The sequence below is a fragment of the Orcinus orca genome, chromosome 8 (genome assembly GCF_937001465.1).
Source record: "Orcinus orca chromosome 8, mOrcOrc1.1, whole genome shotgun sequence".
In the NCBI taxonomy this organism is placed as follows: domain Eukaryota; kingdom Metazoa; phylum Chordata; class Mammalia; order Artiodactyla; family Delphinidae; genus Orcinus; species Orcinus orca.
Window position 1 is genome coordinate 7,484,781 of NC_064566.1, and position 27,405 is coordinate 7,512,185.

The window sequence follows — 27,405 nt, forward strand, 5'->3', positions numbered from 1 at the left end:
CCTCTCCCCTCAGATGTCCGATGCAGACAGTGACCCCTGCTTCCCAGAGGCAGGGCCCATGGATGCCCGACTTGAGTGGCCATCTTTCCTGAGCACCTCGGGGAGGCCGATCAGGGTGCGGGTGAGGGTCGGTGCAGGGAGCCCAGCTCCCCACGCAACTCCCAGAACAAAGCAGGCAGGACCCACCCTTCCCTAAAGCAACTCGCAGACTTGGCGGCGCCCAAGGGCCAGAGGGGTGGGGGCCGAGGGGGCTTGGGCCTGGCTTCCTGTGCTCCCAGAGGGATTGATAATTATAAAGCCACATGGGGCTGCAGCCGCTGTGGCCCTGGAGCCTGGGAGCCCCTGTGGCGTGTTAGAGCAGCACAGAGGAGGTTTTTGGAAGAAAAGCCAGGATGATGAAATCACCATATGTCCACCCATCTGGAGTGTGGACCTTTCAAAGGACACAACCTTGGTGTGCTGGGGTGGGCAGGGAGTGGGCGTGCGTGGCTGCTAAGGACTAGCGTGGGGAGTGGGGACCCTCAACCCCACCGTCTGCATCAGCCCCTCCCGCAAGCCACCCCAGCAGACACACTTTTTTTTTTGCTTCTCTTCGTGGCTTGCGGGATCTTCGTTCCCTGACCAGGGATTAAACCCGTGCCCTCGGCAGTGAAAGTGCGGAGTCCTAACCACTGGACCGCCAGGGAATACACACGTTTCAGCCAAACCTGGAGGCCTGAGCAGCAGTGCAACCCTACATGAGCTCCCGACCCTCCAACCACGTGCTCCTCCTAGAGAGACAAGCTCCAGCCACTATGCAGGCTGCTCCCTGTACCACTTGCCGCCCACTCCTGAGCTGGGGCAGTTCTCTATTGCGTACACAGACAGAGACCCAGAGAGGCAGAAGTCACTCAACAGTAGGCAGGGCTGTAGGATCCCACAGCCGCTTCTCCTTGTTCTCTGGCTCCTGGGCCAGGAGTGGGGCGCTGCACTTCCGTCGTGGCCAAGGGCAGGGGCGGCCTGCCATTCTAGTCAGCCCTGCGGGACTATATGCTGAGAGCAGGTTCGGGGGGCAGGGCTGGGAGGGGCTCACCCTCAGCCACCTGCGCTGAACCTTGACCTTGGGGAAAGGGGAGCCACAGACCAGGGTCTGGAGGCCTAAGATGTGGGTACAGATGTGACAGACCCTGGAGCCTGCCTTGTGTCTGGGCCCCTCCCAGACCCAGAGGCCTATGCTATGGGGGTCAGAAAACCTGGCTTCCCTGCTTTCCCCTGGGCTCTCACCTGCCTCCTCTTTGGGGTCCCCCCCTCATCTGAACCGTCCTTCCCTTCTGCCAGGCCTGGGTCATTAAACTGGCAGTTCCCTTTTCTCACCGTCTAAGACTTTCCTCGGAAGCCTACATAAATCGAGTCCACCGCAGTCTGGCCTTCCCCTGTCCTGTCCCCAGAGTCTGGATGCCACACGCTGCCCTTCTGCTGCCAGGTACTGGCCTAGGCCTGGAACCTGGGTAAGGAGCTTGAGGCCGGCACTACCCACCACCCACCTCCCACCTCCCCCCTCCCCATCCTCCAGGTATTAATCTGTTAATAAGGGAGGGAGATAATAACTTCCTCCTTCTGGCAGGGCCCTTGTGAAGATAACAGATCTGCATTCACTTTGAAATGCTAAGAAGCACATAGGAAGGCAAGTCTGCTGCCCTCAGGGCTGGATGAGAGCTAATGCCAGCACCTCAATGCCAAAGGGGCTCAGAGGGAAGAGAGGTTATGGAGGAGGTGGCCCTCCAGGAAGCAGTGACCAGTGACCAGAGGAGTGTGAATAAGGACGCGGTGGGAAGAAGGGGATGGTGGAGGTCTCTTGCTCAGACTCACTCATCCCTGGAGCACCCACCCACCCACTGGTCCAGGGCCCCACACACAGGATCAGAGAACAGATCTGCTTAGCAAAGCAGGCCCAAGTGCCGGAGCTATTTCTGACAGCAGGGGAGGACTGGCTGCTTGTCGAGGCTGGAACAGAATGAGTCTTGAGGGGCATTCTGGCCTTACAACTGCAAAGCAATGGGTAGGGAGTCTGACCCGACCCCCTTTTATAGACAAGGAAACTGAGGCTTGGAACAAGGATGTGACAAAAAACGAATACAGGACCAAATAGAATCATGTACCAGATGGGCGTGGAGTGCCGAGGGCCAGTCGCAGCTCCGCCCCATGAAGACCCCAGCAGGACACAGTTCTTGCTGTCTGGGGCTCCGTTTTCCCTCTGCTGTACTATGTGGGGGCAGAGTCTGAAAGGCCAGGGGATGATGGACTTGTTTGACAACTTGGCATTCAGAGAGGCTAAAGGTCACACAGGGAGTGAGCTGGGACCCAGAGGCCTCACCAGGTGGCCCTTGACTGCTGATCCTGGGGGACATGGTAGGGTGGAGGCGGGGGATCAGGGTGTCCAAGAGGGGCGGAGGAGGAATGGCCCATCTTCCACCCTGGACCCTCTCCCTACCTTTTGCTCCCCATGAAATGGAACTAGTTGGTCCTGTCCTGAGCACCCGGCCCTCCTCTGGTCTCTGGCGCCCTCCTGTGGCTTCAGAGGGTGGGAACCCTTCCTGTGGGCCCTTTCCCTGCCCCGCCCCCTTAAGGAGGGCCTAGAACGCTTCAGGTGAGAGCAGGGAGGGCTCAACACACCATCCAGACCCTTGTCCCTCACCCCCTGCCAGGAGACACAGAGGCAATGACAGCATCCTCAGATCTGGGTTTCAATCCTGACTCCCCTCCCCCACCTGACTGACTTGGGTGAGACAGCCCATCGCACAGGCCTTGGGCGCTGCCACAGCGCAAGTCTCTGAGGAGATCAAATGGGAGACCCTGGGGGAAGCCCCCCGTGTGCTGCTAGGGACGCTCAGTTCAGCTCCTCAGAACTTCATAGAGCGCCTCCCCCCTCAACACTGGCAAATTCACCCTGTGCGGACTCAAGAAGGTCCCCATCTGAGGGGGAGGCAAATCTCCAAAGAGATTTTTTAATGGAAGAATTTGTTGTCTGAAGCCACTAAAATGCCCCACCCTTTGGCCCCTCCTCTTGGACAGCCCCACAGCCCCATGGCGTCTGGTCCAGCCCAGCTGAAGACAGCTGGACAGAAGTCAGAAATATCACTGGACAGAGTCAGTCCCTCCCCTCTCCCACCTCCTCCAACCCAGCCTCGACCTCTCCTTGGCCCTCACGTTCCAGGCGGGCCTCCCGGACTTAAAAAGCCTGTGGTGACATTACCAGCCCCGCCCCACTCCAGGGTCTAGCTGCGAGGCTTCCTCACCCTCAGCCCTCAATTCACCTTCGTCCTTCCCAAGCCTCAGTGTGTCCATCTGCCAAATGGGTGTAACCATCCCTGCCTCACCTACCGGTCTCCCAGGTCGGCTGTAACGATGCAAACAACATTAAATCAGAAACTAGCCAGTTTTTTGGAGGGGGTGCCGAGAGGCCGGCATCCCGGGGAGGGAGCGGACTACAACTCCCATCCGGCTCCGGGGCCGCGGGAGTCCCCAGCCCCTCTCCCCGCGCTGAGGGAGAGGCTGCCCCTGTTCCAGGGGGCGAGGGAAGCTGCAGTGTCCTGGGCATCCCCCACCTAGGATAGGGGCCGGCGAGGGCCATGGTGGGCCTGGGCCTGGGGCTGCGAGAAGATAAGTGCGGCCGTCCGGGCCGCGATGGGACACCCCTTCCTCCTCTCCTCCCACTCCCCCACCCCGCCCCCTCTCCCCATCCCCACCCCCCCACACCCCCATCCCCCCTACCCCTAACCCACCCCGCCTTCCTTGCTCCGCCCCGCCCAGGAGTTACTCTTCGGGGCCCGCCCCCCCACTTCCTGGCCGGGAGTTGGGCCCGCCCCCGCGCGCCTCCGCCCTCCCACCTTCACCTCCAGTCGCGTCTCCCATTGGCCGGCGCACACCTGCCCGTCCGTCGGGGGGCGGGGCGGAGGGTGGGGCGCGGCGCCCAGGTGAGGGCGGGCAGGCGGCTCCGGAGAAAGGTGACAGCGGGGAGGGCGGGAGGGTGGGGGGAGGACGCGCGGACCGACAGACGGACGGACCGACGGGCAGGCATGCGGGCGGCTCGACTCTAGACTCCGGCCGCAGCCATGGAGCGGCGGTTGCGCGCGTTGGAGCGGCTGGCGCGGGGCGAGGCCGGCGGCGGCCCGGGGCTCGACGGCCTCCTGGATCTGCTTCTGGGGCTGCACCAAGAGCTCAGCAGCGCCCCCCTGCGGCGGGAGCGCAACGTGGCGCAGTTCCTGAGCTGGGGTGAGTGGCCCGGGAGGGACCGTGGGGGGGTTGCCCGAGGGACACCGCGCCAGGAGCCTCTCCCTCCGTGCTCCACGCCCACAGACCCTCCCGCGGGGAGCCGCACTCCCACAGGTTTCTCCCCTTCCCAGACGACCCGCACTGGCCCTGATACATGCCACCAGACCCCGGCCCTCTCAGTCACCTACACACTTTACCCTTATTCAGATTCACACACACACTTGTTCCCACTCCCAGAACCTGGCACGAGTACACCACACACATCTCACTCACACACACAGAAACTTGGCCCCAGGGGTAGACCCCAGACACAGGTACACAGTACACGCTCCACACGGAGTCATCTCATGACCTGTGAGAACACAGCCTCTCACACGGAGACCCCTGTGCATGTGACCCACTGACAAACATGCTTTCTCTGGCTCCCACATTCCACAGACACACTGAGACACGTGCAGCTCCTGGAGAGACCCAGGGAACCCTGCCGACCCCCGCACCCACACTGGATCTGATACGCACTTGCCTCCTTCCGCTCACAGATCCATAGGTAGTGCACACTTGCAGGCATCCCCTGCCCACCGCACCCCACACTGCCATTTCCCTGCACACCAGACCACCCAAGACTGGACACAGGAACCAACCTCAGACCCTTTGTGCGCAAGCGGCTGCCCAGGCCTCCTGAGAGCTGCTCCCCAGGGCTGGGGCAGGGGGCTGGATGGAGGTGGGTCTGCACCCCTTCCTGGCATTGACTCATCTGAGTCACTGGGAGTGGCTGGCCTGGGATGACCCTGAATCCAGTGTGGGCACTGGTGCCACCCCAAGGGCTCCCTGGTCACGCCTGGCCAGGCCATGGGGGAAGGACATGGGGACCTGGCTTGGAGGGCGGGGTGAGGCGAGTGTTTGCCCAGTGGGCGACTAGCATTCCTGGCACTCCTGAGATCTGGGCCAGCACGAGGCCCAACCTGGCACGGTTAGGGGCCTGTGAGACATGCCAGTGAGTTGGGCCCAGTGCCAGCCCTTTCCTCTAGCGTGAGGGCAGTCAGAGGGCCCCTGCCTCTGCTGCCCACCTGTCTCCCCGGTACTCCTGCACCTTATGTGTGTGTGTCTATGTTGTCATCACCCCCTGTGATGCCCACACACACGTGTGCTCCTCCCTGCCTGCCTCTGGCACCTCTGCCCTGGACCCCAGCGTGGGGGCCTGTCTGTTGACATCTCCCCAGGTAACTCACAGAGCGGTGACTCACTCTGCTCCTGCCTCAACTTGTCCCTGTTCCTGCCCAGAGCCCCCGTCCGTGCAGCGCGGCAAGGGGACTGGGCAGCCTGTCCTGGGGGCCTGGGTCCTCCTGGCTGTAGGCCCCAGGCTTTGGCCCCTGTCTGGCTGGTGGGTAGCCACCCTCACCTCGGGCTCCCCCTTGCACACCTGCAGCTGCTCCTCCCCAGCTGCACACATGGACCCAGGAAAAAGACAATTAATTTCTGTAATGAGGTTTCCACACCACCCATGCTGGGGGGGTTCTGCCTGATAAACCTGTGGAGCAGCTCTCTGTCCCAACCACAGACCTGCCCAGCTGGCAGGGAGTTTACCTGCTGGCAGGGGGAAACTGAGGCAAGGAGCCAGACTGTAGCTGCCCCCAACCCCTGCTGCGCCCCCTCACCTCCCTAAGTTTCCAGGCCCCAGTTCCCTCCCACAGGCCTGGGGCTCCTCCAGGCCTAGAAGGGCCGGGGAGTGGCTGGACATGTCCCTCCTGGGAGTGTCAGGGACTCTAAGGAGGAGGTTCGTGGCCAGATGCAGGTCCAGAGAGCGAGGCAGGGCTCAGAGTCGTAGGGCTGGTCAGGCCTGGAGGAGATCCTGAGCACTCACACCCTCAGGTGCCAGCGTCGGGCGCCAGGGGAAGGTGTTTTGGCCCGTTTTTGAGTCTTGTGAGAACCTGGGCAGACCTCACTGTGCCTCCGGCCTGAGGAGGCCCCACACGGGGAGCACAGAGCCTGCCCGCCCAGAGCCCCGTAGAACCATGCCCTACCTGTCCTCCGGGGCCGCCCCAGGCCTCACTCCAGCCAGGTACCTCTGTGCCTACAGAGGGACCCACAGCTCCTCAGTGGCAGAGAAGCCTCTCTGGGGACAAGGAATGTTGCTGGTCCAGTTTCCCAAGACAGGCCCTGGCCTGGTCCTGCTAAAGGGCCAAGAACTGTGAGCTGGGGGTGGGAATGGTATCCCCATCATTCCAGGGTGACCTGGCCAGCCATGGTCAGCCCCCAGGCTGGGGAGAACTACAAATCCCATCAGCCCCTGGGATAGAGGCCACCTGGAATCTGGGGACGGGGGTCCAGGGAACCATGGATTCCGGGGGGCCAGGTAGTCAGCCAAGCCAGGACCCCACCTTCCACGCTTCCTGATCGTGGCTGAATGGGCTGCAGCTCCTGTCAACCCCTTGGCCACAGGCCATCCCTGGGGAGGTCATCCCTGCCCTGGCCTTGTGGGAGCTGCAGGTGAGAGAGAGCCTCCCTGCAGGCTCTCTGAGCCCCACTTTGTGTGCCCTCAGTCAGTCCCTTCATAGCAAAGGTGAAAGAGCTGCAGCTGCAGAGAGATGACTTTGAGATCTTGAAGGTGATCGGCCGAGGGGCCTTCGGGGAGGTGAGCAAAGGGCCTTGGGGTAGTGGGTAGGAGGGCGTTTGCACCCAGGCTGGACTGACCCCAGTGCTCTCTGTGGCCTCAGGTCGCTGTGGTGAGGCAGAGGGACAGTGGCCAGATTTTTGCCATGAAAATGCTGCACAAGTGGGAGATGCTGAAGAGGGCCGAGGTCAGTGTTGCGTCTGGGGGAACTCTGGGTGGCTACAGGCCTCCGAGACCTGCAGGGGAAGCGGGGGCATGGCTGCTGAACAGGAAGAGGATCCACCCCCAGCAGCGCGTATTCTTCCTATCCCTTCCGCACAATAAGCCTTTCTTAGAACAAGCAGAATTGTTCCCATTTTCTTCCTTTTGTTTTTTATTTGCCTGCGTTGGGTCTTCATTGCTGCGTGTGGGCTTTCTCTAGTTGCGGCGAACAGGGGCTACTCCTCGTTGCAGTGCGCAGGCTTCTCGTTGCGGTGACTTCTCTTGTTGTGGAGCATGGGCTCTAGGCATGTGGGCTTCAGTAGCTGTGGCTCGCGGGCTCCAGAGCGCAGGCTCAGTAGTTGTGACGCATGAGCTTAGTCGCTCCACGGCATGTGGGATCTTCCCGGACCAGGGCTCGAACCCGTATGCCTTGCATAAGCAGGCGGATTCTTAGCCACTGCGCCACCAGGGAAGTCCCCCCATTTTCTTTATGATAACACTGAGGCCCAGGGCCATAAAGCACAGGCTCAGGCTCACACAGGTGACCTTGATCCACATTCCTAGACTTAACTGACTCTTTCTCCATCCCCTGAGCTGGCAAGGTGGGGTTCCTGGTCTCCGATCCCACCCTCCTCCCTTACCCCCTGTGCCCCAAAACTGTTGCAGACGGCCTGTTTCCGGGAGGAGCGGGATGTTCTGGTGAAGGGGGACAGCCGCTGGGTGACCGCTCTGCATTACGCCTTCCAGGATGAGGAGTACCTGGTGAGGATGCTCAGCAAAGCTGGAGGGGGGTTACCTAGGGACAAAGGAGAAGGCTTTTGGGGCCAGAAGCACTGATCCAGGAAGAGAGAGACCCTCCTACTGGGACGAAAAGGCTTCCACTCCCCACCAGCTCAGGCCTAGAGCCTCCTGCCTGAGGTTTGGCTGGGAGCTGGCTGCCCCAGAGCTTCTGGGAGACACAGCCTTGCCTTCCCAGAACCCTGTGGAACCCCTGTGAGGCAGGTGGGAGATGGGTCCCTGGGGCAGGTGCCCCCCCCCGCCATCTGATTCTTGCCCCCTGCCCACCACCTTCTAGTACCTGGTGATGGACTACTACGCTGGGGGGGACCTCCTCACTCTGCTGAGCCGCTTTGAGGACCGTCTCCCGCCTGAGCTGGCCCAGTTCTACCTGGCCGAGATGGTGCTGGCCATTCACTCACTGCATCAGCTGGGCTACGTCCACAGGTGGGGTCCCCAAAGCCCCTGCTGCACTTTCAGTCCCTGTTGACAGCTCTGGGGGCAGCTGACCCATAAGTGCCAAGCGCTGTGCTGGGTGCTTCGTATGCACAGAACCTTTGAATTCTCACACCCAAAACCTTGTGTGATGGGAGCTGCTATCATTCCATTTTCCAGATGAGGTAGTCAGGGCTTCGCACAGGTAAGCACCTGGCTCACGGTGACTCAGCCAATGGGTGGCCAAGCCGTGGGTTGCACTGGGGGAGTCTGACTCCTGTGTCCCCCATGGTGCGCTCAGCTGCCTCCAAGGGTCGTCCTTGTGGGTCCCTCTCCCCAACTTAACCAACTTCCTTCTTGGGAGCCAGGAGGCCTGGTCACCACCCTTCCCCCCTCCCACACGTGGGCACACTGCTCACATGTGGATGCAGGAACATGTGCGAGCATACACACACTCGCACACCCAGGCATGTGCCTAAATGCACATCCACAAGCACAGATCAAGCCCCTCACTCTCCCTGTCCTCCCCCAGGGACGTCAAGCCAGACAATGTCCTGCTGGACATGAATGGGCACATCCGCTTGGCCGACTTTGGCTCCTGCCTACGGCTCAACAACAGTGGCATGGTAAGGGACCCCGCCCTAGATGGGGACAGAGGAGAACCTGGCTGGGAGAACTCCCAGGGGAGCAGGAGTCACCAGGCCTAGTGCAGGTGGCATCAGACTCCCAGGGGAAGGAGGGGCTAGGCCTGGGGCCCAGGTGTGGGCACCATGCCAGCCAAGCCCTAGGGAGTTGGGGTGCTAGGCCCAGACCCAAGGCTGTGGTGAGGGGCCGAGCCTGAGGCCATGGTCATGGCATCATTAACACCACCATCCACAGGTGGATTCGTCGGTGGCAGTGGGGACGCCCGACTACATCTCCCCTGAGATCCTGCAGGCCATGGAGGAGGGCAGGGGCCACTACGGCCCACAGTGTGACTGGTGGTCCCTGGGGGTCTGTGCCTACGAGCTGCTCTTTGGGGAGACGCCCTTCTACGCTGAATCCCTGGTGGAAACCTACGGCAAGATCATGAACCATGAGGTCTGGCCACCAGGCCCTGGGGTTCTGGGAAGGCAGCGGGACTCCTGAGTCTGCGAGGGTGGAGATGCCCGGAGGCAAGGGTGGGATTCTGGATACTCACCTGCACCCCTCCCCCGGGCCTGCAGGACCACCTGCAGTTCCCCCCAGATGTGCCCGATGTGCCGGCCAGTGCCCAAGACCTGATCCGCCAGCTGCTGTGCCGCCAGGAGGAGCGTCTGGGCCACGGAGGGCTGGACGACTTCCGGAACCACCCCTTCTTCGAAGGCATAGACTGGGAGCGGCTGGCGACTAGCACTGCCCCCTACATCCCTGAGCTTCGCGGGCCCATGGACACCTCCAACTTCGACGTGGATGACGACACCCTCAACCATCCGGTGAGTGGAGGGGCCCACAGCAGTGGGGAAACTGCCTTGAATCTCAGTGGCTGTGGGACCCTCCCCCGCACCGCGAAGTTTCCCAAAGCAGTTGGTGGGCTGGGGATGAGGCCTTCAGACCCCAGAGACTCGTGGGAGTTATGGTTCACCTGGGCTGGTTCACCTGCACTAAGGTGGGTTGTGCCAAGTGAAGGTCCTTTGACCACAAGTGTCATCCTGTTAATCAGAAATTATATAAGAAAGAAAACTCCCAGCAGCACCTGGGAGGCCAAAACCTCAAAGACTTATGGGAGTTGTAGTTTTTGCGGGTGGGGGGGCTGTGTTATCCCTCTAGGTTCCCACCTGAGCAGGAGGAGGTCGGCACTCAGTCCCGGGGGTCTCCTGGGTCTCGAGCCTCTGCCTGGAGCTGTACCTGTTACAGGTACAGAGCTGTACTTTTCCTTCTCCTTCTGCAGGGGACCCTGCCGCCACCCTCCCACGGGACCTTCTTAGGCCACCACCTGCCATTTGTGGGTTTCACCTATACCTCAGGCAGGTGAGTCTAGTCCTCACACACCTTGTGGGAAGCTGGGGTCTGCTGGCCTGGAGAACACCAGGAGCATAGCCCATCAGGACCCTGGGAAAGTAACCAAGTGGCCCACCTGGTATCCGCATGAGACAGGTGCTTGGGAAGTGTGCTCGAGCCCTCAGCCGGACAGTCCCCCATGCCCTCAAGGTCCTGGTGGGGCTATGCCTCCTATGGGTCCTGCCCCAGCATCTGGCCCTCACAGGACCCTCCACGGCTGGCTGGGCGAGTACTGGACTCGGAGCCAGAGGCCTAGGACCACTCCCCGAGCCTCACTTTGTACCCCTATAAAATGGGCAGGATGCTCTCAGCCCAGTTCCATTTGTGGGGCTGGTCTGAGACTGCAGCGAGGTCCTGGGGGAGTGGGAGTTGCAACGTGTAAGCAGATGCGGATGCATCTGACCCTCACTCGTGGAGCTCTCGCTGTGTGCTGGGCGTGGGGTCCCCTGGGCCCTTATCACTGAGTCCTCTTGACCGCCCTTGGAAGAGCCCCTAGCATCACCTGCATTTTCCTGTGAGAAAACTGAGATTCTGATATGTTCAAGGTCACACAGCTTGTAAGGGCCAGGGCTGGGGCTTGAACCAGGGCCCGGGGACCCTGGAACCACTGCTCTGGGCTGCTGCCCACACGAACAGCCTGGAGCCTCCTAAGGGCAGGGTCTGGTCTTGATTGTTTTTATTCCCAGCACAGAGCCCAGACTTGGGTACAGAGCTGGTGCATAGCGGGTGTTTCTTAGGTGAATGAATGTTTGGATGCAGAAAAATGGAGGAGGCTGGGGGCTGGTTCTCTGCCAACTCTTGCCCTGCTCTCCCCAGTCTGGGCCCTGAGAGCACTTCTGAGCAGTTGGCTGCCCTGGAGCGGAAGCTCCGCTGTTTGGAGCAGGAGAAGGTGGAGCTGAGCCGGAAGCTCCAAGGTACGGGGGAGCCGGCTGGGCTGGGCAGGGTGGGTCTGCCCCGGGGGCTGCCGCTGCAGAACGAGCTCCTCACCTGCGGGTGCCCCCCAACACAGAGGCTCTGCCGACCCCCTCAGACCCTCGGGAACTGGAGCAGCTACGGAAGGAAGTACAGACTCTGCAGGACAGGCTGTCAGGTACCCCCCAGCACCCCGTCTCTTTCCCCTCTAGCCTCACCTTGGGGGCCGAGCTGTTTTCCCAGCACACCTGAGTCCAACCTGGGTTCCAGTCCTGCCCCTGCTCTGTACGTACGTGCTGTGTGATCTTAGGGAAGTATCTTAAACTCTCTTGAGTCTGCGTGTAGAAAATGGGCTAGGCTGGGGTGAGGGTTCCGTGAGATACTGCACATAGGATTCCTGGCTGAGGCTGGGCTCTCAGCATGTGCGGGTCTCAGTGACAATTCCTGGCAGAGACGCTGAGGGACAGCAAGGTGGACGGACGCCCGGCTGGTAGCCCAGGCCAGGACAGTGACGTGCAGCAGGAGAGAGACCAGCTCCTCCAGGTAGGGCTTGGGGAGGTGGCTGAGTGGCCCGGAGTTCGATGCTAAGGAGGTCTGTGCACTGACTCCAGGCCTTGCCCTCCCCACCGCCACCTGGACCCCAGGAGCTGGTCGAGGTGCGGGCGGGGCTGCGGGCGCAGGAGCAGGAGCTGTGCAGGGCCCAGGGGTGGCAGGAGGAGCTGCTCCGGAAGCTGCAGGAGGCCCAGGAGAGAGAGGTGGCCATGGCCAGCGAGACCCAGGCCCTGAGCTCCCAGCTGGAGGAAGCCTGGGATGCCCAGAGGGAGGTGAGTGATGGGGGGCGGGGACAGCAACAGGGCCCTGCCCCCAGGACCTCTGGTGTGGCTGGAGGAAGGCTGGGGAGCTCGGTTCGGGGTGCCGGGAACACCAAATGCCTTTGCACCCCCTCTGTGGCTGGCCGAGGCCTGAGCGAGGGAACAGGTAGGGTGGGCAAGGGTCCAATGCCTCCACTCCTGCTGCAGTCGCAGAGCCTGAGAGTCTGGGGCAAGGCCAAGAGTTGGGGTGGACAGGGACTTCCCTGGCGGTCCAGTGGTTAAGACTCCACGCTTCCACTGCAGGGGGCGCGGGTTTGATCCCTGGTCGGGGAACTAAGAGCCCACATGCTGCGAGGAGCGGCCAAAAAAAAAAAAAAAGAGTTGGGGTGGACAAGGTCAGCACTGGCTGCCTCTGCTCCCATCCCAGCTGCAGGCCCAGGTGGCCGCCCTGAGCCAGGAGGTGATGCAGCTGCAGAGACGGCAGGAACGAAGCCTGGAGAAGGAGCCTCCCCAGATAAAGGTGGTGCCTGCCCCCCTGCCAAGCGGTACTTCTCTTGGCCTGGCCCCGCTCAGGGTCCTCAGGGCCAGGCCCCAGGGGCAGGGTGGGCCATGGTTTCTCAGCCCTGACCCCTCTCCATGTCCTGCAGACCATCCACACCGCCTCTGAGACCAACGGCACAGGATTGCCTGAGGGCAGCAGGCCTCAGGAAGCACAGCTGAGGCAGGAGGTGGCTGCCCTGCGTGTGCAGCTGGAGCAGGCCCGCGGCCACGGGTGAGCTGGGCAGCCGGGGCAGGGGACAGGGCGAGGGCCCGAGCTGGGAGTCACGGAGTCGTCCTCCTCGCCCGCAGGCCGCATGGGAAGGAGGAGGCTCTGTGCCGCCTGCAGGAGGAGAACCAGCAGCTGAGCCGGGAGCAGCAGCGGGTGAGCAGGGCGGGCAGAGGGCCGGAGAGACGGGCAGGAGGTGGGACAGAGGCGGGGAGCCGGCAGGCCGGGTGGGCAGAGCTGCCAGAGCTGCGGGCCAGCCATAGTGGGTGAGCAAGGGTGGACACAGGTGGGCCTCAGGGGCGCTGGGGCCCCTGGGGGCTGAGCCCTCCTTCCTACCGGGCCCCCAGCTGGTGGAGGAGCTGGAACGGGAGCAGCAGAGCAAGCAGAGACTGGAGGGCGCGCAGCGGGAGACGGAGAGCAACTGGGAGGCCCAGATTGCCGACATCCTCAGCTGGTGGGTGCCCCGGGGCTGAGGGCGGGGGCTGGGCCCAGGCTGGGCTGAGGGCGCAGCCCCTGACCCTGAGCCCCCTTCCCAATCAGGGTGAATGATGAGAAGGTGTCAAGAGGCTACCTGCAGGCGCTGGCCACCAAGATGGCCGAGGAGCTGGAGTCCTTGCGGAACGTGGGCACCCAGACTCTCCCTGCCCGGCCGCTGGTGAGCCCCAGGGACACCCAGGGGGAGGGGTGCCAGGAGCCGCACTCCACGGGTAGGGACGCTAGCTCACAGAAGATCAGGGACTTGCCTAAACTCACACTGGGTCAGGGGCAGAGCTGGGGCTTTGAGCCTGGCCAGGTGGTGTGGTGGGAGAGGGCCGCTGAGGTAGCCAGGCCCTCGGGGCATCTCACGTTGATTCCCCCTGGCCACCAGGATCACCAGTGGAAGGCACGGCGGCTGCAGAAGATGGAGGCGTCGGCCAGGCTGGAGCTGCAGTCGGCACTGGAGGCCGAGATACGGGCCAAGCAGGGCCTGCAGGAGCGGCTGACGCAGGTGCAGGAGGCCCAGCTGCGGGCTGAGAGGTGAGACCACGGGCAGGCACTGCGAGGGGCCCAGGACGCACGCGGAGGCCTGTGGTGAGCTCTTGCCTGGTTCTCCCCAGCCGTCTGCAGGAGGTCGAGAGGCACAACCAGGGCCTGCAGCAGGAGCTGGCTACCCTCCGGGAGGAGCTGCGGGCCCATGGGCCGGGGGGTGAGTGGCCGTCTGCATGCCTTGTCCTAGAGCAAGTCCTCTGCTCCAGGTCACCAAGGGAGTCCCACGACAGCCTGGCCGGGCTGTGGAGACAAGAGTTTGTTCCAGACTCTGCTGCCTAACCCACTATCTGTTAGCTAGCACTTACTGAGCACCTGCTGTATGCCAGCCCCCCGACACTTCCCGGCCTGTGGTCATTTCCCCATTTTACTGAGGTGGAAACTGAGGACCCCGCCCTGGCCCCTGGTTTCCTCAGTGACAAGTGTTAGGGTGGAGTCCCTGGTCCCAGTGACCCATGCCCTCTGTTTGCAGACACCAAGCCCTCAAACTCCCTGATTCCCTTCCTGTCCTTCCGGAGCTCAGAGGTAAGAACGGTTGCGGGGCTGGCTGGGGCAGAGTCCCAGGGGAGGACACAGGGACCTTGACTCTGCCCCCATCCCATTCCCCAGAAGGATTCCACCAAGGACCCCGGTGTCTCAGGAGAGGCCCTGAAGCCTGGGCTGGAGCCCGAGCTGAGGCCAGAGGGCCGCCGCAGCCTGCGCCTGGGGGTGAGGACCGACAGGAGACCCGCAGTTGGGGGGCCTGGGCCCCACCCTCTGCCTGTGCATGGCTCACCTGTTTGCTCGCCCTCCCCTGCAGGGTGTGTTCCCCAGAACGCCTGCTGCTACCACACCCCCTGCAGAAGGTCCTCCTGCAAAGGTCAGTGCCCGGCGGGGCGGAGCGGGGGCACCAAGCCATTCTGCCAGGTTTCCAAGGACCCGCTTGGGTTCCCCCCACGTGCGTTCTGGCTGGCAGACTGCAGTGGGGCTGGCGGTGGTGGCAATGAGTTTTTTTTTTTTTTACATCTTTATTGGAGTATGATTGCTTTACAATGGTGTGTTAGTTTCTGCTTTATAACAAAGTGAACCAGTTATACATATACATATGTTCCCATATCTCTTCCCTCTTGTGTCTCCCTCCCTCCCACCCTCCCTATCCCACCCCTCCAGGTGGTCACAAAGCTCCGAGCTGATCTCCCTGTGCTATGCGGCTGCTTCCCACTAGCTACCTACCTTCCATTTGGTTGTGTATATATAATGTCCATGCCACTCTCTCACTTTGTCACAGCTTACCCTTCCCCCTCCCCATATCCTCAAGTCCATTCTCTAGTAGGTCTGTGTCTTTATTCCTGTCTTACCCCTAGGTTCTTCATGACATTTTTTTTTCTTAAATTCCATATATATGTGTTAGCATACAGTATTTGTTTTTCTCTTTCTGACTTACTTCACTCTGTATGACAGACTCTAGGTCTATCCACCTCATTACTAATAGCTCAATTTCGTTTCTTATTATGGCTGAGTAATATTCCATTGTATATATGTGCCACAGCTTCTTTATCCATTCATCCGATGATGACACTTAGGTTGCTTCCATCTCCGGGCTATTGTAAATAGAGCTGCAATGAACATTTTGGTACATGACTCTCTTTGAATTATGGTTTTCTCAGGCTATATGCCCAGTAGTGGGATTGCTGGGTCGTATGGTAGTTCTGTTTGTAGTTTTTTAAGGAAACTCCATACTGTTCTCCACAGTGGCTGTATCAATTTACATTCCCACCAACAGTGCAAGAGGGTTCCCTTTTCTCCACACCCTCTCCAGCATTTATTGTTTCTAGATTTTTTGATGATGGCCATTCTGACTGGTGTGAGATGATATCTCATTGTAGTTTTGATTTGCATTTCTCTAATGATTAATGATGTTGAGCATTCTTTCATGTGTTTGTTGGCAGTCTGTATATCTTCTTTGGAGAAATGTCTATTTAGGTCTTCTATCAAACTCTTAGAGGAAAACATAGGCAGAACACTCTATGACATAAATCACAGCAAGATCCTTTCTGACCCACCTCCTAGAGAAACGGAAATAAAAACAAAAATAAATAGGACCTGATGAAGCTTAAAAGCTTTTGCACAGCAAAGGAAACCATAAACAAGACCAAAAGACAACCCTCAGAATGGGAGAAAATATTTGCAAATGAAGCAACTGACAGAGGATTAATCTCCAAAATTTATGAGCAGCTCATGCAGCTCAATAACAAAAAAACAAACCACCCAATCCAAAAATGGGCAATGAGTTTTGAGTACGACCACAGGCTCGCTGGGGCTCAGAGTTCACACTGCCACCTGGCTCAAATGCACTGGTCTTGCACGAACCTCAGGGTGGCCGGGTTGGTGACGGTGGCGGGGGCGCGGGGCGGTGCGAGGCCCTCGGAGGCCAGGATCAGGCATGGGTAATGTGCGTGTCCCCCTCCCCAGCCTGGCTCACACACGCTGCGCCCCCGGAGCTTCCCATCCCCCACCAAGTGTCTCCGCTGCACCTCGCTGATGCTGGGCCTGGGCCGCCAGGGCCTGGGCTGTGACGGTGAGACCCTCACCCACTTCAACCCCCTGCACACCAGCCTCCCACGCGCCAGCCACAGCCCCTAGGTGGAGGGAACGGAAGTGGCCCCAAGCCTGCCACACCCAGGCAGTTTCAGCCCAGGCCACTGGCGCCTCCCGGTCAGCATTCCCCACTGCTCCGCTTCCTTTCTCTTTTCTCACTTTACGGGGAATCCGTGCCAGGCCGAGGGGAGCTGGGGCTGGGAGTGCCCAGGGTCCCGGGTCCGGGCTGTCCGCACCCCACCTCACGCCACCCGTCGGCTCCCGCTTTCCCCACAGCTTGCGGCTACTTCTGTCACTCGACTTGTGCCCCACAGGCCCCACCCTGCCCCGTGCCCCCTGACCTCCTCCACACGGCCCTGGGAGTGCACCCTGAAACGGGCACGGGCACCGCCTACGAGGGCTTCTTGTCGGTGAGCCCGCGCTGGGGGAGGAGGAAGACGGGCGTGGGTGGCTGGGCCCTGGCAGGCCCTCCCACGCCTGCTCTCCCGCAGGTGCCACGGCCCTCGGGCGTCCGGCGGGGCTGGCAGCGAGTGTTTGCCGCCCTCAGTGACTCGCGCCTGCTGCTGTTTGATGCCCCAGACCCGAGGCTCAGCCCGGCCAGCGGGGCCCTCCTGCAGGCACTGGATCTGAGGTGGGTTCCAGGCGGTAGTTTGGGGCAGGGGATGTGTGGGCCAAGGGGGCAGCTGGGGCCGTGCGACCGCTGACCTGCTCCATGAACCTCCCAGGGACCCCCAGTTCTCGGCCACGCCTGTCCTGGCCTTGGATGTTATCCACGCCCAATCCAGGGACCTGCCCCGCATCTTTAGGGTGAGTTCGGGGTGGCGGGGGAGGGTGATGGACCAGACCCCTGTCTGCCTCTGTGCTGTCCCCACTGCAGCCACTTTTCTCCATCTCCATGGCTGCCCCCTTCCTCTCGCCCCCTTGCCTCCACATGGATGGCTACAGTGGCTTCCGCTCTGGTCCGTGTAGCTACACTTCATCCTGCAGTGCCGTTTTCCATATATGAAGCTGGTTGTGTCCTGCCGCGTTTAGGACGCTTCTGCGGCTTCCCATCGCCCTCAGCGTGCTCCTAACCGTAGCCTTGAGGCCCCACATCTCTGACCCTACCAGCTCCCTGCCCCTCCCCCACCTCAAGCACTCCGGGTCACTCCACTCATCCCCCAGGCTCCGGCAGAAATGTCTCTTCCTCTGGGAAGTCGTCTTTCACTGCTTAGCCTGGGTGAGGGGGCCCCACCCTGTGGTCTCACGATGCCCCATCCCTCCCCTCCGATGGCACTGGTCCCACGGCTCTGGAGTCGTCCCCATGCTTGTCTGACCAGCCCACCTGGCTTATTACCTGCTGCAAGACAGCACCTAGCACTGCCCCGGGCAAGCTAATGAGCATCAGCCCCTGGAGAGAGGGACGGGAGGAAGGACGGCTGGCTCTTGGCCCTCTGCCCCCCAGCCTGGGTCCCCGCCCGCAGGTGACGGCCTCCCAGCTGACAGTGCCGCCCGCCACGTGCACCGTGCTGCTGTTGGCGGAGAGCGAGGGTGAGCGGGAACGCTGGCTGCAGGTGCTGGGCGAGCTGCAGCAGCTGCTGCTGGACGCACGGCCCAGGCCCCGGCCGGTGTACACGCTCAAGGAGGCCTACGACAACGGGCTGCCGCTGCTGTCCCACGCGCTCTGTGCCGCCATCATCGGTGAGCCTCACGCAGAGGGGGCGTCGCCCAGGCAGGCTCGGGGGAGGAGTCCCGGGCTGCCACGGTCACTAGGGCCGCTGGCACTGCCCGGTCCCTGCAGCCCTGAGCTGTGGACTCTCCTGCACGTGTCCTCCTCGCCACTCCTCTGGGCACAGCTGTGTGATGAGGGACCTGGGCCGAGGGTTGGGAGTCTGGCTTCTGCCACTCCATTTCTCTGCGCCCTCCTTTCTGCTTTTTCTAAAAGAATCTCAAGGGAGCGAAAAGAGCAGAGGCTTTAGGAAGAGATAAAGGAGGGTTCCGCTCCTGACTCTTACCAGCAGCCAGGTGACCATGGGGGAGCCTCACACTGTCTCCTTTGGGGCTGCTGTGTTCAGCCAGGAGCCTGGTGCACCGTGGGGCCTCCGTATCGGACAGCTGGGGAACAGGAGAGGAGGCTCCCTGGCCTCCCCCAGCAGCCAGGCCCCGAAGCGGCCCTGCCCCGGCGGGCTGGGACCTCTCCCTGCAACCCCTCAGGACGGGGGCTACAGGAGCCACTGCCCGCGTCCTCCAGGTCCCCTGTGTCAGTCTGGAGCCGGGGGACGAGGGCATTTATCGAGCAGGGATTGCTGTGAGCTTAACACTCACCCTGCACTGCTTCATCTCTCCACAGCCTCACAGCAGCTGTGTGAGAAAGGTTAACCACTATTGTCCCCGTTTTACATAAGGGGAAACCAAGGCTCCGAGAGGTGACGTGACTTACCCCAAATCCCACAGCTCAGGGTGGGGGGCCTCTCACCCTGACTCCTGTCCCCGTGGCCCTTCCCTATTAGAGCCAGTCCAGACTCTGGGACAGAAGGGTCCAGTGATGCAGGGACAGTGTCCTCAGGAGAAACCTAAGCTTAGCAAGGGCAGGCAGCCTGCCCAGTCTCCTGCCTCTGGATGGGCCTTTGGACCCCTGACCCTCTCCCTCCCTCCCTCCACCAGACCAGAAACGGCTTGCTCTGGGCACTGAGGAGGGACTGTTTGTGATCCACCTGCACAGCAACGGTACCTACCAGGCTGGGCCAGGGCGGGCGTGGGTGCGCGTCAGCCCCGGGGGACAGAGGAGGCTGGGCACCCACCCGCTCCTCACCGACCTGCCGGTGACACTCTCCCTCGCCAACCCCACAGACATCTTCCAGGTGGGTGAGTGCCGGCGGGTGCAGCGGCTGGCCGTGAGCCCCACCGCGGGCCTTCTGGTCGTGCTGTGCGGCCGCGGCCCCAGCGTGCGCCTCTTTGCCCTGGCCGAGCTGGAGAACATGGAGGCATCAGGAGCCAAGATCCCCGAGTCCCGAGGCTGCCAGGCCCTGGCAGCCGGGCGCATCCTGCAGGCCCGCACCCCCGTGCTCTGTGTCGCAGTCAAGCGCCAGGTGCTCTGCTACCAACTGGGTCCAGGCCCGGGGCCCTGGCAGCGCCGCATCCGCGAGCTGCAGGCACCAGCACCTGTGCAGAGCCTGGGGCTGCTGGGTGACCGGCTGTGCGTGGGCGCGGCTGGCGCCTTCACCCTCTACCCGCTGCTCAATGAGGCTGCGCCCTTAGCGCTGGGAGCCGGTCTGGTGCCTGAGGAGCTGCCCCCATCCCGCGGGGGCCTGGGTGAGGCCCTGGGCGCCGTGGAGCTCAGTCTCAGTGAGTTCCTGCTGCTCTTCACCACCGCCGGGGTCTATGTGGACAGCGCCGGCCGCAAGTCTCGCATCCAAGAGCTGCTGTGGCCAGCAGTGCCCACGGGTTGGGGTGAGGCCTTTGGAGGGCCAGGCTGGGTGGGGCCTGACACCTGCGGTGTAGCCCACGCGTTGGAGGAAGACAGGGCCCTGCTCAAACTCCTGAGCTTGGATTCGGAGGCCAGCGTGTGTCCTCCTGCCCGACCACACCCTCGGTGGCTTGCACGGGATCATCTTCCCCTGCCTGAAGTACTCTCCTTTTCGTACCTGGCAAACTCTTAACCGAGTCCAGCCCCAGTGGCAGCTCAGGGCCTAGAGCTGGTAGGCCCTCCAGAGGTGACCCCCATGATTGCTGTCACTATCGTTACAGCTTTCACACTCCCTCCCTCCCCCCACAATCGGTCCTTTGCTCCTTCTTGCTGCCCCACCTCTGTTCACACCTCTGCCCTGGCTCTCTGCACCTTCTGTGTGTGGGGGGCCTGCAATTCTTCATCACATCCAGTACCCAGCCCAGGCAAGCGCACCCCAGAGGCTATGAATGTTTGGAGGAATGAATGAATGAATGGACAGGGCAGTGGGGGAGTCTCACATGTCCACAGGTAGCTGGTGTGATGGGCTATAGCCTGGAAGAGAGGGACAGCGCTCCTTTTATGAACAATCGCCCGTCTGGGGGTGAGGCCTGTGGGTTGGGACCAGACTGCTGGGGGCCAATTCCCAGCACTCACTCACCACGTAGTGAGACTTAGCTCTGGGGTTTCCGTTCCCTCATCTTAAGTTAGGGGCAATAATACTACCTGCCCGGAGTTGTTTGAGAATTAAAGGAGGAAAACTATGCAACATGGTTAGAACTAGGCCTGGCGTGGCTAGAGTGAGTGCTCCCTGATCGTTATCTCTAACTTGCTATGGAGTTTGGGTGGGGCAACCGGGAGAAGGACCTTTGGTGGGGCGTGGAAGTTACGGTGCTGTGACAGTACACAAGGTGTTCCCTGTGATAGGGAGAGGGAAAGAAGCCCAGAGAGGTGCCTCACTTGCCTGGGGCTGCACAGCACAGTTTCCCACTCTACAGGTTACGCAGCCCCCTACCTGACAGTGCTGAGCGAGAACGCCATCGATGTGTTTGATGTGAGGAAAGCAGAATGGGTCCAGACGGTGCCACTCAAGAAGGTGAGGGCCCGCTCAGATCCCTGGGGCTGGACTGGGGTGTGGTCGGGTAGTATGGCGTGACCTCTGTGCCTGTTGCCTCAGGTGCGACCCCTGAACCCAGAGGGCTCCCTGTTCCTCTTTGGCACCGAGAAGGTCCGCCTGACCTACCTCAGGAACCTGCTGGCAGGTGAGGGAGAGTGGGGGTGGGAGGAAGGGGTGTGACCCTGAGCACCAGTTGACTGGCGCCATGGGATCTTGTGAGCACCGCCCAGCTCTCTGCTGCTCCTGCAGATAAGGACGAGTTCGACATCCCCAACCTCACCGACAACAGCCGGCGCCAGCTGTTCCGCACCAAGAGCAAGCGCCGCTTCTTCTTCCGCGTGTCGGAGGAGCAGCTGCAGCAGCAGCGCAGGTGCGCGTGCGTGTTGCGGTGGCTGGGCGGGACCTCCTACTCTTGGGGGCGGGACGAAGCACGAGCCTCGCTGTCCCGGAGAGGGCAGGAAGGTGTCACCTTCGCCGCCTCCCTCCCTTCACCCCTTCCCCCTGTAGGGAGATGCTGAAGGACCCTTTTGTGCGCTCCAAGCTCATCTCAACGCCCACCAACTTCAACCACCTGGTGCACGTGGGCCCTGCAGACGGAAGGCCCAGCGCCAGGGACCTGCCCCCGGTGAGTGTGAGTCCTCTGGAGCCAAACCCAAGCCTCCCTGGTGAGGCTGAGCCAATCACCGGCCTCTGCTTACTTGGGACCCGGGACCTCAGGGCGTCCAGGCCGTACGCAGTTCATTTGACCTGGTTCCAGCCTTCCACCCTGTTCCCAACAGGCTCCGGAAGAGAAGGGCCAAGGTGCCCGCAGCTCTGGCCTGCAGCGGCCCCACAGCTTCTCCGAGGCCCCGCGGCGCCCAGCTTCCATGGTCAGTGACGGCCTCGCTGGAGACGCGGACCACAGTAAGGACAGCCTCACAGCCTCCACTACCTCTGCGTCCCTCCCCCGTGTTTCCATCCCCTTTGGACCCTTCAAACCTGACCCTGGATTTTTGTCCCCTTGCTCATCCTGCTCCTGGAGCAGTGAAGAGGAAGCCTTGGACGTCTCTGTCCAGCGAGTCGGTGTCCTGCCCCCAGGGATCTCTGAGCCCCGTGGCCTCCCTGATACAGGTGAGCCAGTGGGGGCTCTCCCTTTCCCCGTTGAAAGGCAGGCATTTCTGTTTCGTGCTGGGACCTGAGGCCAGAGAACAAGCTGAGCCCATCCCTGCCTTGGATGCTAAGAGATGCTGACTCTCCCCTGTCTCGCCCCTTAGTGGGTCCCAGCAGGGGCCTGGAGGCAGGTCAGCCGAGGTCTGACTGTCTTGGCTCTGACTGTACCAGCAGTGTGGCCCCGGGCGAGGTGCCCAGCCTCCCTGAGCTTGCCTCGCCTGTAAAATGAGGTTATTGTTATGAGACCTGTAGGAGGTACCTGGCACAAGGGGAGAGCACCACAGCAGGGGAGCTCTTGGATTTTTTTTTTTGGCCACGCCACATGGCTTGCGGGATCTTAGTTCCCCGGCCAGAGATTGAACCCAGGCCCTCAGCAGTGAGAGTGCAGAGTCCTAGCCGCTGGACTGCTAGGGATTTCCCGCTCTAGGAACTCCTGTGGGCGAGAGGTCAGAGGAGGGAGCAGTCCACTCTGGCTGGGGACCAGGAAGATCTAAGGACTTGGGAAGGCTCCCACTCCCCCTCCAGCCACGTCTCCAACTGCCGCCCCCACTGCAGCCGCACCAAGCCACTCAGAGCCCTGGGACCACCATGTTCTTTCACACCTCCAAGCCCTCACCCTTGCTGTCTCCCCTGCTTCTCTTGAAATACCCTTTCCTGTCGTCCACCTGATTAAGGGCCAGGCCATCTTCAAGGCTCTGCACCACTGTCAGCTTCTCCAGAGACCACTTGGCTGCCTGGTCACGTGGTCACTGCCGCCCTCCTCCCTCTACCTCCTAACTGTTGATCCTGCTGTGCTGTGATTTTCGTCTGGGTTCCTTGATTGTGGGGGTCAAGTTTGTCTTCTGCTTGGAGTAAAGCCTATTTGTTGATTGAATGTAGAATGGAGTGAATGAACAAAGGGGCTTTGGTTTGGGCTCCAGAGTTCAGTAGGATTTCCTCAGGCTCTTCTCACGTACCCCTACCCCACCTCTCATCTGACCTCCTCCGATGGCCCTGCTGCAGCAAGGGATGTGTCCTGGGGAAGCCTCTGGGAGGCACTGACCTGGTGAGGGAAGAGTCCTGCTTCCTCTTTCTTTCTTTCTTTTTTTTTTTTTATAAATTTATTTATTTATTTTTGGCTGCGTTGGGTGTTCGTTGCTGCGTGCGGGCTTTCTCTAGTTGTGGCGAGCGGGGGCTACTCTTCGTTGTGGTGCGCGGGCTTCTCACTGCGGTGGCTTCCCTTGTGGCGGAGCGCGGGCTCTAGGCGTACGGGCTTCAGTAGTTGTGGCGAACGGGCTCAGTAGTTGTGGCTCGCGGGCTCATTAGTTGTGGTGCACGAGCTTAGTTGCTCCGCGGCATGTAGGATCTTCCCGGACCAGGGCTCGAACCCGTGTCCCCTGCATTGGCAGGCGGAGTCGTAACCACTGTGCCACCAGGGAAGTCTCCTGCCTTCCTCCTTCTACCCTGACTTCCTTCTGTTTCCACTCCAGGTCTCAGAACGGCCCCGGAGCCTCCCCCTGGCCCCTGAATCTGAGAGCTCCCCTTGACACCCTCCGGCGGGGCCCAACCCCCAATCCCAGGACCGAGAGATGCGAGAGAGCAAAGAGCTTGAGGAACGCCATATTCCGGCCGGTCCGGAACGTGTGGAAATTCGGACTCAGGGCAGGCCTGGCCTGGGCAGCCATGGCCTGGGTTGCTAGGACAGGGCCGGGGCAGGATCTGACTCCCAGCCCTCATCCCGCCCTTCACTCTGCTCCCAGCCCCAGCCTGTGCTAGCCATGGGGAATAGGATGGCCCCCTTCTGCCCTGGGGGCCCCTCTGCGCCAGTGTCCAGGGGTGATTTTGCCAAAGCTGTCACTTCCAGGGCCAGGCCCCCGGAGTCTTGTGATCAAGAGTCCAGAAGAGGGACAGAGAGGGGCCGGGTTCCTGGGAGCAGTCTGGGGTCGTGGCTGTGGACTGTCTAGCCCCCAAGGAGGTTGAGTTGGGGCATACCCCAGTCTCTGCTCAGGGTCAGGGCAGGAAAGACAGGCTCTAATCCAGAGGAAGAGGTAGAGAAGGAGGGAGAGGATGTTGGTGAAGGAGGTGAGAGAGGCAAGGGGGAGGAAAGGAAGTGCAAGAGGAGGGGAGAGTGATTGGAAGGAGGTGAAAGCCATCCAGAAGAGAAGGACAGAAGGATAAAGGAGGAGCGATGGAGAAGAGAGAGGCCAGAGGAGGGGGTGGAGGGAGAGGGAGCTAGGAGAGCACAGGCACAGGCGCCTTCTGTCTGGGGGGAGTCGGTGGGGGTGGGAAGAGGGAGGGGCTCTGCGAGCCAACTGACATTGTCATCTAATTTGTCCAGGAGGAAGATAACTCCGAGCCAGGGATGGGATGGGGGGGTATTTATAAGGGCTGCTTGGTGGGAGATGGGCACCCTATGGGTTTCCAGGCACACTCTGGCCCTTCGCAGAAAGGCGGGGGGTCATTTTTCTCAAAGCTTCAACCACCTGTGTATTAGGGGATCATAGGGGCATTTTATTATTGATCACAGTCATTATTATTGTTATTATATTACTATTTTTATTAAACCTCCCCCTACTGATGAGTAGGGAGCAAAATAAATATTTATCTCCTCAAATGCCATATTCCCGGGAGGGATAGACCCTGACACTCTGTGAGGCAGTAAGAAACCAATAAAGACAACTTTGTAAGCTGCTGGCCTCCCCACCTGGATCTGTCTTCCTGGGGTTTAGAAAATGGAGGGAGGATTGGGAGCATCAGAGACAGCTGAAGACCAGGTTGTCTTCATGTATTTTCACAAATCGGATGACGTTCACATGGGGGTAAGTGAGGAGAGTTTAAAAGCGAAGGGACGGGGCTTCCCTGGTGGCACTGTGGTTAAGAATCCACCTGCCAATGCAGGAGACACGGGCTCGAGCCCTGGTCCAGGAAGATACCACATGCCGCGGAGCAACTAAGCCCGTGCGCCACAACTACTGAGCCTGCGCTCTAGAGCCACAACTACTGAAGCCCAGACACCTAGAGCCCGTGCTCCACAACAAGAGAAGCCACCGCAATGAGAAGCCCGCGCACCGCAACGAAGAGTAGCCCCCGCTCGCCACTAGAGAAAGCCCGTGTGCAGCAACGAAGACCCAGCTCAGCCTAATAATTAATTAATTTTAAAAAAGCGAAGGGACGGTTTACAAAAGTGTGGGCAGCATCAGGGGAACCCACCAAGGAGTGGCGGTGCCCTGAGCCGCGGCCGCAGTGAGGAGCTGTTATCACCCCCAGGTCAGCCAGGCAGGAAAAGGCAGGTGTTACCCTGCGGGAGCTATGGCTCTCAGTAGAAGCCCTTGGCCATGGCCAAGCAGGAAGGCAGCCCAGGAAATTAATTCCTCCACCTCACTCTACTCCCTCCCTCCCATCTCCTGCTTCCTTTGGTCCAAACCCAAGCAGCAGCCCGACGCCCCTAGAGCTGAGTTTCTGCAGGTCTAGAGGGCAGGCTTTGGGGTCCAGAGCAGGGTGGAGACGGGAGGAAGTGGATCTGAAGGGCACATCCTGCTGCCCCACCCAGGTGAGACTGCTGAGAGGAGTAGGGGGAGGGGAGGTCTGGGAGGGGTCTCACTTGTTCTAATCTGGGGTGTCCATGACTGGGCAGGACCCAGGCCTTGAGGCTGGGCTGGGTGAGGCAGGAGGATAAGTGCTGGGATCAGGGCAGGCTGTGCCCTAAGGCTTGTGGAGGGCCCTAAACTTAGGGAAAGGGGCCTGGTTAGAGATACGGATTGGAGGGTGCCCGGGAAATTCCAGGGCCTGGTTAGGAGCGCAGCCTTGATTCCAGTCTAGTTCTGCTATCATGGGCAAGATACCGGACCTCTCTAAGCCTCAGTTTCCCCATCTGTAAGTGGGGATCATAAAATCCATCTCATGGGAGGTTCTGGTGAGACTTTGGCAAGACAATGAGTGTAAAATGCCTTCAGCTCACTCAGGAAATGTTTGCCTATGGAGATGCAGAAGCCCAAAGAGAGGGCCCAGGGCAGGGACACCGAGGCCTCTTGCAAGCTAGGGCCTCCAGCCACCCTCACCAAAGTGGAGAAATGGCTGTTTCCCTGGCACCCCTCAATAATTTAGCCAGAAGATTTTCACAGTTTTACATTAAAAATTTTTTTTTCTCCCGAAGTTTTATGTTGACAAATTTCAAACCTACAGAAAGATTGAAAGAATATGAACGCCCTGGGACTCCCCCAGTGGTCCAGTGGTTAAGACTCTGCGCTCCCAATGTAGGGGGCCCGGGTTCAATCCCTGGTCAGGGAACTAGATCCCACATGCCGCAACTAAGAGCCTGCATGCCGCAACTAAAAGACCCCGCGTGCCGCAACTAAGAGCTGGCACAGCCAAATAAATAAATATTAAAAAAAAAAAAGAATATGAACTCCCTACACTCTTCACTTAGATTCACCATTGTTAACATTTTGCTGCTCTTGCTTTACTTCTGTACCCATATAAACGTGTATACATAGCATGTATTTTGCTAACATTTGAAAGTAAGTTGCAGACAATCTGAACCTTGCACCTAAATACTTTGCAGCCGTCTCTTAAGAATAAGGAACCATCATGCCGTACAGCAACTAAGCCCGTGCACCGTAACTACTGAGCCTGCGCTCTAGAGCCCATGAGCCACAACTACTGAGCCCACGTGCTGCAACTACTGAAGCCCACATGCCTCGAGCCCATGATCGTCAACAAGAGAAGCCACCGCAACGAAGAGTAGCACCTGCTTACCGCAACTAGAGAAAGCCCATGCGCAGCAACGAAGACCCAACATAGCCAAAAATAAGTAATAAATAAATAAATTAAAACAAACAAAAACTAACCACCCCATATTTCGGGGCCCTCTCACCTTCAAATATAAATAAATAAATAAATAAATTTATTTTTTTAAAAAAAAGTATAAGGAACCACCAAGAATTCCCTGGCAGTACATGTCATTTTTTTTTTTTTTTTGACCTGGCAGGTCCAGTGGTTAGGACTCTGTGCTTTCACTGCCGAGGGCTCAGGTTCAATCCTGGTCGGGGAACTAAGATCCTGCAAGCTGTGTGGCACGGCCAAAAAAAAAAAGAAAAGAAAAAAAAGAATAAGGAATCACCAGAAGTCACTATTAGTATCTCAAGAGATTTAATATTTTTTTTAATTTATTTATTTTATTTATTTATTTTTGGCTGCATTGGGTCTTCGTTCCTGCGTGCAGGCTTTCTCTAGTTGCGGCAAGTGGAGGCTACTGTTCGTTGCAGTGCGCGTGCTTCTCACTGTGGTGGCTTCTCTTATTGCGGAGCCAGGCTCTAGGCGCGCGGGCTTCAGCAGTTGCGGCGCACGGGC

At 60.0% G+C, this 27,405-nt stretch overlaps 1 protein-coding gene across 6 annotated transcripts; it reads left to right on the forward strand.

The window, feature by feature from the left end:
• Positions 1 to 4,002: 4,002 nt before the first annotated feature.
• Positions 4,003 to 24,747, forward strand: CDC42BPG (CDC42 binding protein kinase gamma). 6 transcript variants are annotated; one of them, XM_033416072.2, is made up of 37 exons: positions 4,003 to 4,251; positions 6,792 to 6,883; positions 6,966 to 7,049; positions 7,730 to 7,825; positions 8,139 to 8,287; positions 8,808 to 8,901; positions 9,155 to 9,355; positions 9,481 to 9,729; positions 10,185 to 10,264; positions 11,111 to 11,208; positions 11,304 to 11,384; positions 11,658 to 11,749; positions 11,851 to 12,030; positions 12,446 to 12,538; positions 12,666 to 12,790; positions 12,868 to 12,940; positions 13,132 to 13,238; positions 13,325 to 13,439; positions 13,653 to 13,801; positions 13,882 to 13,970; positions 14,283 to 14,335; positions 14,420 to 14,518; positions 14,610 to 14,669; positions 16,262 to 16,367; positions 16,664 to 16,797; positions 16,879 to 17,018; positions 17,113 to 17,194; positions 17,851 to 18,067; positions 19,031 to 19,093; positions 19,217 to 19,816; positions 20,810 to 20,907; positions 20,989 to 21,073; positions 21,178 to 21,298; positions 21,436 to 21,553; positions 21,708 to 21,831; positions 21,950 to 22,038; positions 23,547 to 24,747. In XM_033416072.2, the coding sequence occupies exons 1-37, from the start codon at positions 4,092 to 4,094 to the stop codon at positions 23,601 to 23,603; spliced, it is 4,653 nt and encodes a 1,550-aa protein (XP_033271963.1). In that variant the 5' UTR covers positions 4,003 to 4,091; the 3' UTR covers positions 23,604 to 24,747. The 6 variants fall into 6 exon arrangements, with proteins under 6 accessions (XP_033271963.1, XP_004264368.1, XP_049569021.1 ...); XM_004264320.4 differs by having other exon boundaries at positions 21,953 to 22,038; XM_049713064.1 differs by lacking the exon at positions 21,950 to 22,038 and adding an exon at positions 22,076 to 22,204.
• Positions 24,748 to 27,405: the final 2,658 nt, after the last annotated feature.